This window comes from Perna viridis, chromosome 10 (genome assembly GCF_037379345.1).
Source record: "Perna viridis isolate PV_CMFRI_1.1 ecotype Kerala chromosome 10, ASM3737934v1, whole genome shotgun sequence".
NCBI classification, from domain to species: Eukaryota; Metazoa; Mollusca; class Bivalvia; order Mytilida; family Mytilidae; genus Perna; species Perna viridis.
Window position 1 is genome coordinate 24,592,895 of NC_142454.1, and position 14,257 is coordinate 24,607,151.

General features: G+C 34.0%; 1 protein-coding gene and 1 long non-coding RNA gene across 3 annotated transcripts; both read left to right on the forward strand.

Annotated features, from left to right (window-relative positions):
* The first annotated feature begins 940 nt into the window (after positions 1 to 940).
* Positions 941 to 5,518, forward strand: LOC148605075 (uncharacterized). Its single transcript, XR_015915933.1, has 3 exons — positions 941 to 1,745; positions 2,704 to 2,876; positions 5,140 to 5,518. It is a non-coding gene; the product is annotated as an uncharacterized LOC148605075 (long non-coding RNA).
* A 1,339-nt stretch (positions 5,519 to 6,857) lies between these two features.
* On the forward strand, positions 6,858 to 10,593 carry LOC148605076 (uncharacterized). 2 transcript variants are annotated; one of them, XM_088548911.1, is made up of 2 exons: positions 6,858 to 7,212; positions 8,559 to 10,593. In XM_088548911.1, exons 1-2 carry the CDS (start codon positions 7,027 to 7,029, stop codon positions 9,666 to 9,668), a joined length of 1,296 nt encoding a protein of 431 aa, XP_088405037.1. In that variant the 5' UTR covers positions 6,858 to 7,026; the 3' UTR covers positions 9,669 to 10,593. The 2 variants fall into 2 exon arrangements, with proteins under 2 accessions (XP_088405037.1, XP_088405038.1); XM_088548912.1 differs by lacking the exon at positions 6,858 to 7,212 and adding an exon at positions 7,815 to 7,850.
* Positions 10,594 to 14,257: the final 3,664 nt, after the last annotated feature.

Sequence of the window (14,257 nt, forward strand, 5' to 3'; positions counted from 1 at the left end):
AGTAGGTAGGTAGGGCTATATTTTTTTTATTATTTTATTTTATTTTTAATTTATAATTTTTTTTTTTGTCAATAAAATGTTACATTGAGTCAATGGTGAAACAATCTAGACTTAATCGGCGCTTGGGCCTTAAAATGTTAAGGGTATTCATTAGTAATACATGGTCTTTAAGATTTATACTTTCTAGATAACATGATACTGTTCTGTGCATTTATAGACTTGTACCTGTGTATAATGTTGTTCCGGGATCAGCTGTAACCTGTCCAGTGGTATGAGGGTTTCCTCGTCGTTCATTGAAGACCTTGAGATGACATTTTTCATCCGGGTGTTTTCTTTTTGACTTATTCGACATATCCATTCTCGTTATATTTAATTTCGTACTAAGATTTTGATACTGATAAAGTTTAACTTTTGTGAACGGTGGATGTACATTCATGTTGTCACGTTTTGGAACGTTTTGGTGGAAGAAAGTCCGAAATTGAATTTACCGTAGTGTGAATTATCAAAGAATATTCTGTAAACCGCATATAATATTATATGTAACACGCACTTCAGACAAGTTTCTAATGGTTGAATACATTTTATAACATGTATACATTGTAACATGTAAAGGAGTAAAAATCATGTCTTAAAAGTGGGAGATACATATCGGGCTTTTTTTTATATGATATTGGTGTACGGTAGGGTGAAGTCTGATCACTCTTTCTACTCTCTGACTTGATTCATTTTTATTAATATTAATACCATTGACCTCTAAATAGTAATTTAAAAAAGTTACTAGAAGAACTCTTCCCCTTCCTTTATAAGATGATACATTTATAGTAAAAGAATATAGGGAAATATTCAAAGGTTTTTTAGAAAAAATATCGAGAATTATGGAAATTATCAGGTTATGTTGACAAAACAAAATTAATATTGTTTATATATATATTATATATATATAAATAAGAAAATATCATATATATGTAGAATTTAAGTGGCTAAAAATATTTTGACGGAATGACGAAATTGACGACACGGATGTAGACGATTGCTTAAGTGCGGAGGCGCTGTTTTGTCATGAGCTTCGTCCATCATAGGCATAGCCTAAAATAATATTAATAGTTCAACCATATTTAAGTTGAAAATATATATGATATGGTAATTGATGTTGTTGACTAATATACATGTGTAAGTACATTTGTATGTATCTTGATTGTTATTTACAATCAGTAATATATCACCCAGTTGTTGCACTTTCGAGATAAAAACTACACGTATGTACAATGTACATGTACAATGGTTATCGTCTGTAGAAGAAGTTTTGTTTTGCTTTTGTTTTTGTTTTTGTTTTGTTTTGTTTTTTTTTTGTTTGGTATTGTTTTTTTTTCTTTTTTTCACAAGTACGGATCTGAATTGAGAAAAGACTGTATTCATGATATGGAGCTGAAATTTCAATTGGAGGTTTGAACATATTGATTCTTTATTCTCATAAACTAAATACGGTGTATGTAGTTACAGAGATGTTAATATACACAACATAACAAATACATTTTATGTGTGAGATTGAACATACAGTTCTTAAGTGTCAGAAACTGTTCTGACCCGGGAACACGCCTTGTTATGATCTTTCAGGACTTAGGACAAGCTCTGTCATAATCTGCCATGGGTCGCCACACTCCCCAGTCAGGAAATGTGCTAGGTAGAACTGAGACGTCAATTAGAAGAGTTTCTGACAGGTCCTGACATTTTCTGACGGTCACTAGGTAGAAAATATTTCTCTGATTGAATTACATACAGTACATGTACTTGATTCCGAAAAAAGGCATAGTACCCGAATCCCGATTAGTACGACGTGAAGGAAACCTTGCTATGTTTGAATTTGAATTATTTTTTTCAATATTTGACAAGACTTATATATTGCATGCAGTACCAACGAAACTTATTGCCTGCCGTACCACACTCATATTCATTGCTAAAAATTGCATTAAAAAAAAAATTGACCGAAATATACATGTATTATTAATTAGCAGTCATCCATTTAATGCAAAAATTGTCAATTTTTTTATAATTTTTTTTTGTTTTATAAAAGTATTTATTCAAATAAAAAAGAGCAAAGATGTTTCATGACAAAGACACGGTGTTCCAACCTTAGGTTCGCCGTTGGGGTTGAGAGACGGAATAATATAAGATCCCAAGGAAACACGGGATTAATTCCATCACCAATTCATTAAGTACCAGTCCATATAAAATTCAGACACTGCTTTTTTGATTCATTGTGTAGAAAAAACCACCGAAAAAAATTATCTACATATGCTATACTTTTAGGTGACAATAGTCCTTTCTTGTACAAACTCTGCTGATATTCAAGTTATTTTATCATATGCGATTCCAGACTTTAATATTATTCTACTTTTAAAAATTGCATTTTAAGATTTATGATTTTATTTTTAATTCGAGTGTTATTAACAGAAAAAGAAGGAAACTTTGACCCAAAACATCATCTGAATAAAATAGAAAACAAAACAATTCAACGGTTTTGCATGACTTTGCTTGCATTTCAAGTTAAGAAAAAGATATCTAAAATAAAAACAAAACGGTTTTTAGTTCCGTCATTGTGTTTTTTAAGAAAATTCGTGATCAAAGAATCAGGTCTGTCGGATGTAATTTCTCCTTTTTTGACAAATAGTTCCTTTAAGTTTGTTCGTCCATTTACCACGACAGCCTAGTTTTTACCAAGAGAAAGACAGAAAATATCCCTGTATTGCTTGCGGAGTCTCCGAATCAATTTAGGAATGTTGCTGTCTCCAGCTAAATTATGGAGGTTCCCGATTATTGGTAACGGAGTTGGCCCTGGTGGAAAATTTGCAGGCTTCCTACCCTGTGTCCATAGAAATGTAAATAGAATTGCAATAAAGATAATAAGTATCACAAACATATATTCAATTAGCATACGCAGGATGTAAACAAACTTTAATTTATAACTAACTACATTTGTATCAACAGTTTTAGTCGATGTTCATTTTTCTTCATTTTTAAGAGTTAATTGGTTTTAAATGTGCACCAGTCGTATTAATATTGTATACATGTAAATAACAACGATATTTCACTTATAACATAAACGACCTTGGTCTGAATGTTTTATCAAATATTTTTAAAATGTCAACAAACAAAAAAAACATCTTAGTGTGGACTTCGAATATTGAAGGTCATGCACACACACATTGTGATACGTATACAAGTACCTGCAATTGAGGGTTGTACATGCATACTAGATTCCGAAACGAAGAAGGAATATCGCACGAGACGAAATCGAGGTTGATATTCTTTTTTTCTGATTGTGCAAGCAGTATGTGCTATATTATGCTGCATAAGTTCGTGCATAAGTTCGTGTTTAGATCAATTATTCTCAAAACGATCTGTTGCAACGTTCTTTAACGGGAACTTGTGAAACTATCTCTTTCCTCTTTGCACCGTTCGTTGTGTCTTGCCAATAAATTTGTTACTTTCTTTATTTACATGTACAAAATCCATGCTTCAATAAATTATTGTCTGATGTTTTTTTTTTTTTTTTTTTTTTTTTTTTTTTGTGTGTGTGTGTGTGTTTGGGCAATAGTATAAAAAACCGGGGAATGGATCAGAAAGATTAAGAATGATTTTCGATTCGAGCAGGCGGTATAATCTGACTGTTCTTCGATAGAAGTTAATCACCGAATTATTTGTCTAATTTTTCGCCGTAGGCTTCTGTCTTCGCCGATGAAGTTTGGTATTTTATGGGTTGTCGTACATAATTTCTTTTAAATACATGCAGCTTAATTACTCTTCTATTCTAGAAAAGAATGTACAGAATGCATAAGCAAATTCCAATGAAGAAAAAAAAAAGATTAAAAGAACCGCTTATAAGTAATAGCTTAACACATATTTTTTTCATTTGGTGGTACATTTTGAACATACGAAAACCCTCTTTTTAAGAGCGCATTAGTTTCGCGAAAAAAGCCAAGAAAATTGATTAGTCCTCGATATTCCTAAGAAGGGCGTTCAAAATTTTTGTAATAGAAATGATGAATCTATACTACTAAAGGAAGAGACCGATTTTTTAGCCGCAACTCTGAAACCATACAAGGTCGAATATATTTGTGATATGAGGTAAAAATGTAGTAGTGTTGTGTATTTCCTAAATTTGTCTTTGAAATAATCTTTTTGTACCGAAAACGTGAATGTTTGGAAAAATATCCCAATTTCGGAAACCGTCATTGGTCCGTGTATAATAATACATGTACGCTTTCGCGCATGCTCAATCGACGTACTGTTCTGATCATGTGTACATGTGTTCATGTGTTACACGAGTATTGCAAGTTTATAATTTTACTTAATAAAACGACATCCACCATTTTTCTGAGACGCAAAACTGTCAAGACACGGAAATGCGTAAAACGTGTCGGAAGAAACCTTTCCCCTTCTATGTGCAAAATCTGCGTCCAAAGTCCGGACCACTCCCCTTTCTATGTGTAAACTGTCATGACTGGTAAACCCCCTACCAATTGTTTTTAGTATAATATTGAATTATTTAAAATTTAAGAATTCACTATGCACCTTTTAACCGGGTGGAGCAGAACTTACAAAAAATTCAAAGGTGTTCAACACCCATTCCCCACCCCTGCAGGGGAAAAACTGGATCATCAATCACAATATAAAAGGAAATGACACTTTCACATATTTACGTGTAGTACTAAAATATGAAAAAAAATATGAAAAGTATAGTATACATGTAGTTATCTTTCTTTTATTACATTGTATGATACAAAGTTCTTTTCGAGCAATATGCACAGTTCGGATATAGTGTGAATGAAGCCTTAGCTTTTTACTATGCATAAAAAATCAGTTGAGTGTCCGTCTGTCTGTCCGTTCGTCTCCCGGCGATTTTCATTTGACAATCAAAACTTTGTACAGCTGTTAAGTTTTCAGCTAGATAAAAAATACATATCTCGAGTTAGTAAGAGACCACTTTGATATAGTGATGCAGTGACGCAACACATGTCTGGAGCTTTTAGCTTTGTCGACGTCGTCATCGTCGTCGTAAAATATCAGCTTTTCTAGGTACAATTAAACCTGGAACCAATAAAACAGCTTCTTGATCTCAGATTAAACCATTTTTTCCAGGAAAGTGCATTGGCATGAGGATATGAAACATTGCTTAGGGACTCGCCATTTAACTTCCGGGGGATATTTCGATCTTGACTTAGGAGAAAAGATAATTTGGTAAGGAATAGTTAAAACATGAGTTATGTGAATACAAAAAGAAAAAAAGATAATTTCTTAGATGAAACGAAACCAAGTCCCCATGAAAGGTTAATGGTCAAACTCCTCTTAAACCATTTCAGCATATTTGAACAGAACTGTACACCGTTGACGTACGCGTATGGTAGACGATCGTAGATCCTTTACTACCATTACTCATTTCGTTTTGTTAAAAAAAAAAAAAAAAAAAAAAAAAAAAAAAAAAAAAAAAAACAGTCATTGTTTTATTATTTTTTGAGTTCTCACCAGATAATATACAAAGTTGTACATTCTATACAACGCAATATACCCAAAAAGCATTCCTACGTTGGGCCAAGGTTGGTTCAACGGAGTCATTTACGTTGGCCCAACGGAGGCAAGCAATAGTTGGGCCAACGTTGGCCCAATGTAATGCCAACATTGAGCCAACGAAAACCCAATGTTGGCCCAACATAAGCTTAACGCATTGACCCAACAAATACCCAATGTCGGCCCGACATAAGTTTAACGTTCACTCAACCAAGTGGTACGACGATGGTATTTCTTGAGATATATTAGAATAAAAATTTATCGCAAAGTGCTGATGCTACGCACTATATCAGAGAAAACACTCAAAATTCCCCTCAGTTTATCATATAATTTCTTAACAGTTAGAGTGTACCAATGCAGTAAAGTCAAGAGGAAATATTTTTCCAAACCAGTCACTGCTACATTGGCCCACGTAGTCTTGCCAACGCCAACTGAAAGCTAACAAACCAACCATCAGCCAACGTTGGCCCAACGGAGGCATGCTGTCTGGGTAGTAAATCCATTTAGTTTACAATTGAAGGCCACCTGTTTAGATTCATCTTTGTCATTTTTATTTTTATTCAAATCTTCCCATCCAATGGCATGTGGTAAACAAAATCTTACTACAATGATGAATAATAATTTAGTTATCATAGATTGCGCGTGTGCATGTTCACATACGCGACTTTTTAATTAAACAATATGCTGCATGAAACGTATATAATTATTACTGTATGCCTGGAGTCGAAGGTGTTGACATTATAAATGTTGATGACATTACAACTTGCCTAGAGCTTTCGATAATGCCTTGGATACACAGGGACGGATCCAACCCTTTGAAAAGGAGTACCAGTCGAGGTTCCTCAGAAAAAGTGGGTGCTAGGATGTGTACATTATTTACAATTTTTTGTCAGTTTTCAATATGAAAATGACAATTTTTTTCACAAAAAAGGGGGTGCCAACCCTATGCAATCCCCCCACCCCCCATCTTCCGCCACTGAGATACATGAACATTCAACTATTATGAGATTTTAACGCACAGTGATGAAAATTACATGCCCATGCTTTTACATTTAAGAACAGCTCGTTCTCACACTTAAGACCATTTTGATCAGATGTTTTAGGGGTTGTTCGAATTTCGAGGCTAATTCGTGGATACATGTATGTTCATGGCTTCATCCTTGACTACTCGAACGAGTATAACATGTTCCATTATATCCCGTAGTACGATTTTATACCAACCCTCTTCAAAATTTTAAATGTAATTTAATTTTTCGTGACTTTTGTCATCAACTGTGCTCAACACATAATTTCGAACACATTGGCTAAAAATAATTTCAAATCTCTTCCATTACCTTCGAATTGCTAGATAAACTTCGAGAATTCCGAATGAATGGGTCATCTGTCAGTCATGTGGCAATGACCAGTTTCACTTCATAGTCTGTTGTTGTAAATTCAAGATGCCCGTGCCTTGAAAAAGTTATGGCTAGCAACGATCTTGTGGAGGAATTACAGGATACATTTTTATCGTGTCCAATATGTTTACAACCTTACACGAAGCCAAAGGCTTTGTCTTGTTTACATTCTTTTTGCGAAGGTTGCATTCGAGATTATATCGTCAGCAGGTACGAGAATTTGGGGCATTTTCCATGTCCAGTATGCAGACAGGTGAGTAAAATCAAGACATAAACTGATGATTCTTGCTATGATTCAATGTTATATTAATGAACAGGGAAGTGAATTCAAAATAATACATAAGTAATTATTTTAAGTAAATGTTTGCATTCGAGTGTACATATATGTAATTCGTCACGTTTGTGGAAATCGTAGTAAGTGTTAGAAATAAATATCTTCTTCTTACAACAGAACAAAACAAATAAAAGTAAACAAAGTGTGTGTAGTTATAATTTTTGACAATGTGTGTGCACACAATGATTACGTAATGGTATTTTAATACTTTAGTATATGTCACGAACTAAATGTACAAGTATGTATACATGTATACCATCTGTGCGTGATTCCGACGTGTTTGTTTACATACACTTATCAGGAAGACGATTTAAATGCAGATCAATGTACATTTGGTTTACGTCTGTCGATGTTTAAATAAAACATTTGATTTCTGGTAAAATGAAATAATTTTTCAATTGATACATTATTTACAGTCTTATTTAATATATGTTTTGTCGAGTATGACCAAGGAGTTAACTATGGCTATATATAAATCCTTTGCAGGGCATATATACATGTATGTACAGTGCTAATTAACTGGCATTCATTCAAAAATGGCTTTAGTTCGTCTTACGGTATGCATTTTCTTAAAATGTATATAATATCAATAGCGTGCTTGTACATGCACATACAATGTGCATACATGTATGATGAATTGAAAAAAAAAACACGCCTAGCTGACGCTGTCCTTCAGATCGTAAATATTTTGAGATGATTATTTAAGACAAAGCATAAAATATAATTACAGGTTTATGGAGAAAAAAAAAGAAAACTTATGTTTCGTGCACTATTGCAAACTGTAATTTATTACACTGTACATGTATTTACAAACCGCAATGAGAAGCTGGTAAATGTATATAAGTATTTTATAATCCTGCAACAGATGGCGTTTTATACATGTATGTACATAAATAATGTAGATATAGTATTTTGAATAGAGTTATCTTTCTTCAGCTATGATAAGACTTAAGCAATCATGGCTTAATCTTAAATGAAGTAAGTACTGCAAATAAAGAAAAAGGACCCAGTCAAAAGCTTATATAGAAATTTCGAAAGGGGGCACCGGTTGTCTTAAGAATGACCCTGTCCAGAAGTGATTTTTATTATTTTTATAAATAAACCATCGCAATATTTTCGAGCAAAAGGAGGGACGGGCGATTCAAAGCACAGTACATCCACCATTACCCCAGCCCTTAAATTTACTTCTAGACCTGAGGTATTTTTTAGCTTTAAGAGGATATAATTTGAGGAAGCTGTGTTGAAGATATGGGTTTTCTTTCCAGATTATTTATGTTCCTTGCAATGGAGTCGGAGGTTTCCCTGACAACTATTTTATTAAAAGTCTTCAAGAGACTGTTGAGACAAGTGGTGGGACAGTATCAACGAAAGAGCTTTCTGCAAGTTTTCGGAGTACCGAATTATCACCAATTTTACAAGCAGACAAACCTGTAGTGTTTACTAATAATCGTAGCGCCAGACTTTTACATTCATTCGGTGAATTCGGTACAGGAGCACGGGGAATCGTGCACGTGTCTGGCATCACCATTTCAAAGGTAACAGATGACATCGTTATTTCAGACTGTAGTCTAAATAAAGTTCTCGTATACTCTTTCAAAGGCGAGTTTAGATTTGAGTTCGTCTGTGATTGCTCAATTCGCGACGTTGCTCTCACTCGAGCAGGGACTATACTTCTGTCGGTGAGTCGGGCAGGTTCTGCAAACATACGGGAGTATGGATATGACGGACGTTTAATTGGATCATTTGGGGCATTTTACAAATATGATAATCCTTTTGGCATTACCGTCACGCGACAAGACAAAATAATAGTCACGAGCCTTCAACAGAACAACGTTCAGATTTTTACTGAACGAAAACAGCCGTCTTTTAAGTTTGGATCACGTGGATCCGGTCTGAATCATTTCCTGTTACCATATTACGTTTGCACTAATAGCAAAGGCAATATTATCATTGCTGATAGTGGGAACCATAGAGTAAAAGTTCATAAAAATGATGGAACGATACTTTTAACAATTGGTGGACAAGGCTTAGAAAACGGCGATCTTTTTTATCCTATGGGCATTGGCGTCGATGACCATGATAACATTTATGTGGCCGACGCTAACAATTTTAGGGTGCAGATGTTTTCTCCTGAGGGAGAATTTATAACCTGCCCAGTAAGCAATACCTACGAGTTCGGAATGGACGTTAAACCGACAAACGTGGCAATATACCATGAAAAATTAGTTGTTGCAATGCGGGGAACGCGTTTTTCTCAAATCCACATCTATTCATGGGACACGAGAGGCTACAGGCAGACTCAAAAGAAGAAAACATCATCAGTCAGTTGTTGCCCTTGCTTCCAAGGGTCTGGATTTACCTACGATGAAATTTAATCCATCGTAGTATTGATGTTTGTTTCGAATATGCTGGTTGACTGTGATATATCGAAATCTTGACCAATTATTCACCTTATGATACTGAAAGATACATTATTATTATAATACCAATGATGCTTTTGTTCTTTGTTTGATAGTTTCTATATTGTAGGAATGCGTGCAATTTACTGATCTTATATATATTAGCATCACTGCTAAAATGTTCTTTTAATAATATTGTATATTATACATGTACATGTATGTGCAATTTATTTTTAGGGAAAATGAGAAGTGGTACATGTTAAATAATATTCTTTTTGCATTCATACATGCAGTTTATTTCTCTTTTCTTTTTAGAAATTGACTCTAATAACGATTTTGTAAATATAAATATTGATCAGAATATCATATGATCACGGACATACATGTACGTGGAATAGATATTGCCTTTTACATGTACATATATCAGATTAACTTTTCAATTTTCAGAAGAAATACGTACTGTGAGAATTCATGGCAAAATTACGTTTGATTCAGACTTTGAGGAATTATATCTTAACCGACCCCTTTTGTACTTTAAAATTGGTTTAGAAATGTTCTTTTTATCAAAGCTTAAAATACTTTTAATCTCGATATGAAAGGATAGTTAAGATAGATCTTCGGATTATTCTGGGTTCGGTTTGAACAATTATGATTTAATAATTTTATTAACGAAAGTATGGTGCTACATGTACATGTGAAGAAGACTTTGTTTTGGGCATTTATTCATTTCAAATTACTATGATAAAACACACATTGCAATATTGTTTTACAAGTTTATTTGTTAAAAACTCTACACCGTGCAATTTGTAAAAAAAATATTGTTGAAAGCGTTGTTTACTCGAACGTTTTGTAAACCTATTGTTTCTTACTGATCTTTAAGAAATAATATTTGTCATCAAGATTTGAATCTTGTTTCATTGTCTACCTAGCAAGGACATTCTAAATCTTTACCCACAATTTCAAAAGTCATTGACCATATCGTGGTCTTAGAGTAGCGTACTCGTATCGAGTGCCGGAGGCTTGGGTTCGATCTCTGATGGAGTCGAACCACTTGAAAATTAGTAGTAGTCACTGATTCTCCTCCAAGCAGGCATAATTAAGGATGTAGACCTAGGATAAGGGACATAACTCTTGAAGTCAGTGATATGCTTGTATCATATTCAATTTCGTCAAAGCCTATCAAGCTTTCATTTGAAACGGAATGAAAACAGTCCAAGTTACTGTGATGCTTACGTGAGATTGATGTAAAATGCTGAAAACAAACGTTCTAGTGATTTTTAAGAGCCGTATCCCATACCTTAGGTCTACCTCCTTAAAGGGGATAGAGTGACAAGTGGTTGGCTTGGAATCCGAATAATGTGTTGGACTAGCACAAAATATGGTCTGTTCGATTGGTAAATAGTTCTCGTCCTGAAATGCATGAAATATCCGTCATATGACTTTAAACCATAAACAATGAAGACAAAAATTAAAGGCAACGATATTATATGTCCTTCATGCATAAACCAGCTTTTGGTTCTGCCTCCGAAATTCACACCTAGGAGGTCTTGGTTACCCCCTTTCTTCATTGGGTGAAATGCTTGCCTGAGTATTACATATGTAACTAGCACAATGATACTCCAGCTCAACGTGACGAAATATTACAATGCAGGTCTTAGCTCTTTTCCAGAATTGCATGATTTATCTGCCACACTCATTTTTTTTCTTTTATAGAAACACATTTGTTATTCTTTTTAGAGAGTGAAGTGAATGATGACTACATATAAGTATGATACATGTTGCATTTAAGTATTAAACAATACGGGGCGCAGTATACACTGTCAAGCTTATTGTGTTGTACAACCATGAAATTCATCAAAGTGTTCCCATTTTCACTTTTCACGCCCGTGCTTCCACTTAATTTTATTCATGTACAACTACACGCTTTGTACAAGCACAACACGTTTAGTTATAATAATGGTATTGCGATGTCGTCTGTGTTTAAGGAATACACTGTGGTTGGAGGGTCAACTATCTACCTTGTACATATATTTGTTACTACACGGTTCCAGTGCAAAAAATGATTTGCTGGCAATTAATGTAACTGGACAGGAACTAGTCTAAGAGCCAAGGAGGCATTTAAACTTTTGTTTTCACAAAACTGAGTGTCTCAATAATTTGTCTATTTCTCGACCAATTTCATATTTTACCTCTTTGATGTGCTTAATATAACCACGTATTTTAGTAATTCTTTATGGTCCAGTTTTCCAAATTATGGTTAAACTGTAGTGCATTTTATACATTGTATCAATAGAGTTCTTACATGTAGATGGATATGCTTTCAGTGGATTTAGAGTTTAGAAATTTAGGCGCATATATACAATTTGTATGCATTGAAGCCCATGTAACCCAAAAGTGGAATACTTTGAAGTTTATTTGATATATCACCAGCCCTATGGGTTTTATAGGATCAGATGTGAAACAAATCTCTATAATTTAATCTAAATACAATATACCAGTACAAAATATGAAATTTAGCGCACTTAATGAACTTCAATACAGCATAAACATTTATTCAAACATGATAGACGATAAATCTTTATATCCCTGTTAGCTTGTTATAAATGTGATTTAATGTTATTAAAATCATTTATTAAAGACTTAATTATTTCTTATCAGCTGGGTCATTTGCTCTTTTTGACATTGATCTATTACCACAAGAAATTATAATCACAACAAAAGAAAAAAACTTAAATTTGACATTGTAAAATAATTTCAAGTGACCTACCTATGACCTACCTAGACCTTTTATCTTTTTTTAAAATCAAGATTTAGATAATGATTTTCCGTACTGGAAGGTTGAGTGATAAGAAATGTAAACAATATATAATGCACATGACTTGTTTATATTTTTATATTGATGCATTGACAGCTTTTAGAATCCAATGATAATTATCTTAGAAGTTAAGTTGTTTCATACGAGATATAATGCCTACATTATCTTCTTGGACTACCATTGTCGACAGCAATTGTTACATGTACATGTACATGTACTGTTAGAAAAAGTTTGTTTATATATACAACATGTACATGTACTGAGCATGCATGTTCACAGTGTTGTTAAAGGCTCACAATAGATACTATTTATTAAATGTGGTACATAGTAGCTCACGGGAACAGCAAGTCTCAACACTAAGTCATATTGTTCTGAAACGACCCATACAATCGTCAACTCTTTAATCTCTTTACTGATATCTTGCGCAATGACGGAGAAGAAAAATGAACTAAGGCATGTACATGTAGTATACATTTACTTGTTACTTAGTCGGGTTTAAAAACACACTGGTAGGGAAATCAAGGGAACCAGAATTCAAATGATAATCAAAAGAGAATTAATCCAAGTATAACCAAGAGACAAATAAAACACACACACACACACTAAAGAACACGACACAGCTTCCCATAGACATAGTAACAAAAGTAGACGAGCAATCTGGAGTCCATTAAAAAAAGGAGCATGGACAAAAATGGATACAGCTACATCATAATGGCCCACGAAATCATGATGACGACCATCGATAAAACCATGGTTGTGATGACCTTTTTTTATCTATCAATAACATAATCTTGTCCTGACGTCTAATTGTAAAATTCTAGGACTAGACACAAAGTCTGTGCAAATGAACAGTTTTGTTTCTTTTTATGAACAACTCGGCGGGAAAAGCAGAGGACCCTTACCCTACCGGTGCACCTGGTCCATGCTCCCAGTTTTTAGTGGAGTCCGAGTTGCTCATTTGCTTTTGTTACTTTGTATGTGTAATTTTGGTTGCTTTGTGTTCTTTTTGTGTGTGTCTGTTTTCCATGTCTGGTCTTTGTCCCTGGATTACATTCTTTTGATTACCGCTATCTATAACCTTGGTTCCCTTGATTACTCTCTTACAGTACACCCGATGTGCCGTGTGATTACTTCATTTCCTGGTAAAGTGGAAGAAAGTCAATGACAAATTTATTAATTATTCTGGAAACAGATACATTCAGACCGTAAAACTTTGGAAACGCAGGATTTTTTTAAACAAATCGCTTAGATTTAACAAAAAAATCGGCCCAATGACTACACTTTCGTGCATAACATATGAACTGTGAAATGAAAACTCCATACGGAGAGGCAGCTGAAATATTACGCACAACATACAAATAAATGGTTGATAACGACAAAAATCAAAGTACACATGGTTACATTATATAGGCAGTTTTAAGATCCCGTTCCGTTGGTACTTAATGTATGATGTTAAAAAAAAATAGGCCCACAGGTCTGTGCAAAACACGGTTGATAAGGTTGCAAACACTCTCTTAAAAAAACAAAACCAAAAAACAAAAAACAACAACAACATTTCACCTTAATACGGGTTTTGAATCATAGATGAACATTTAATCCAACAAAGTCTTTGTCGTCAACAAACGCACAACCTAGAAAAACCCTTTACACGGAACAGCCATACACCAATGCCATGATAAATGTAACAAAATAAAAGCCAGGTAAATCCGTCTTTGCATTATTTGAAAACAAATTATACTTGAAAAGGAAT

Bases quoted from the DNA above. Each gene is read 5' to 3' on its own strand.
- LOC148605076 (XM_088548911.1), top strand. From the start codon at position 7,027: ATGGCTAGCAACGATCTTGTGGAGGAATTACAGGATACATTTTTATCG. The intron at 7,213-8,558 runs GTGAGTAAAATC...TTTTCTTTCCAG, and splicing joins CATGTCCAGTATGCAGACAG to ATTATTTATGTTCCTTGCAA.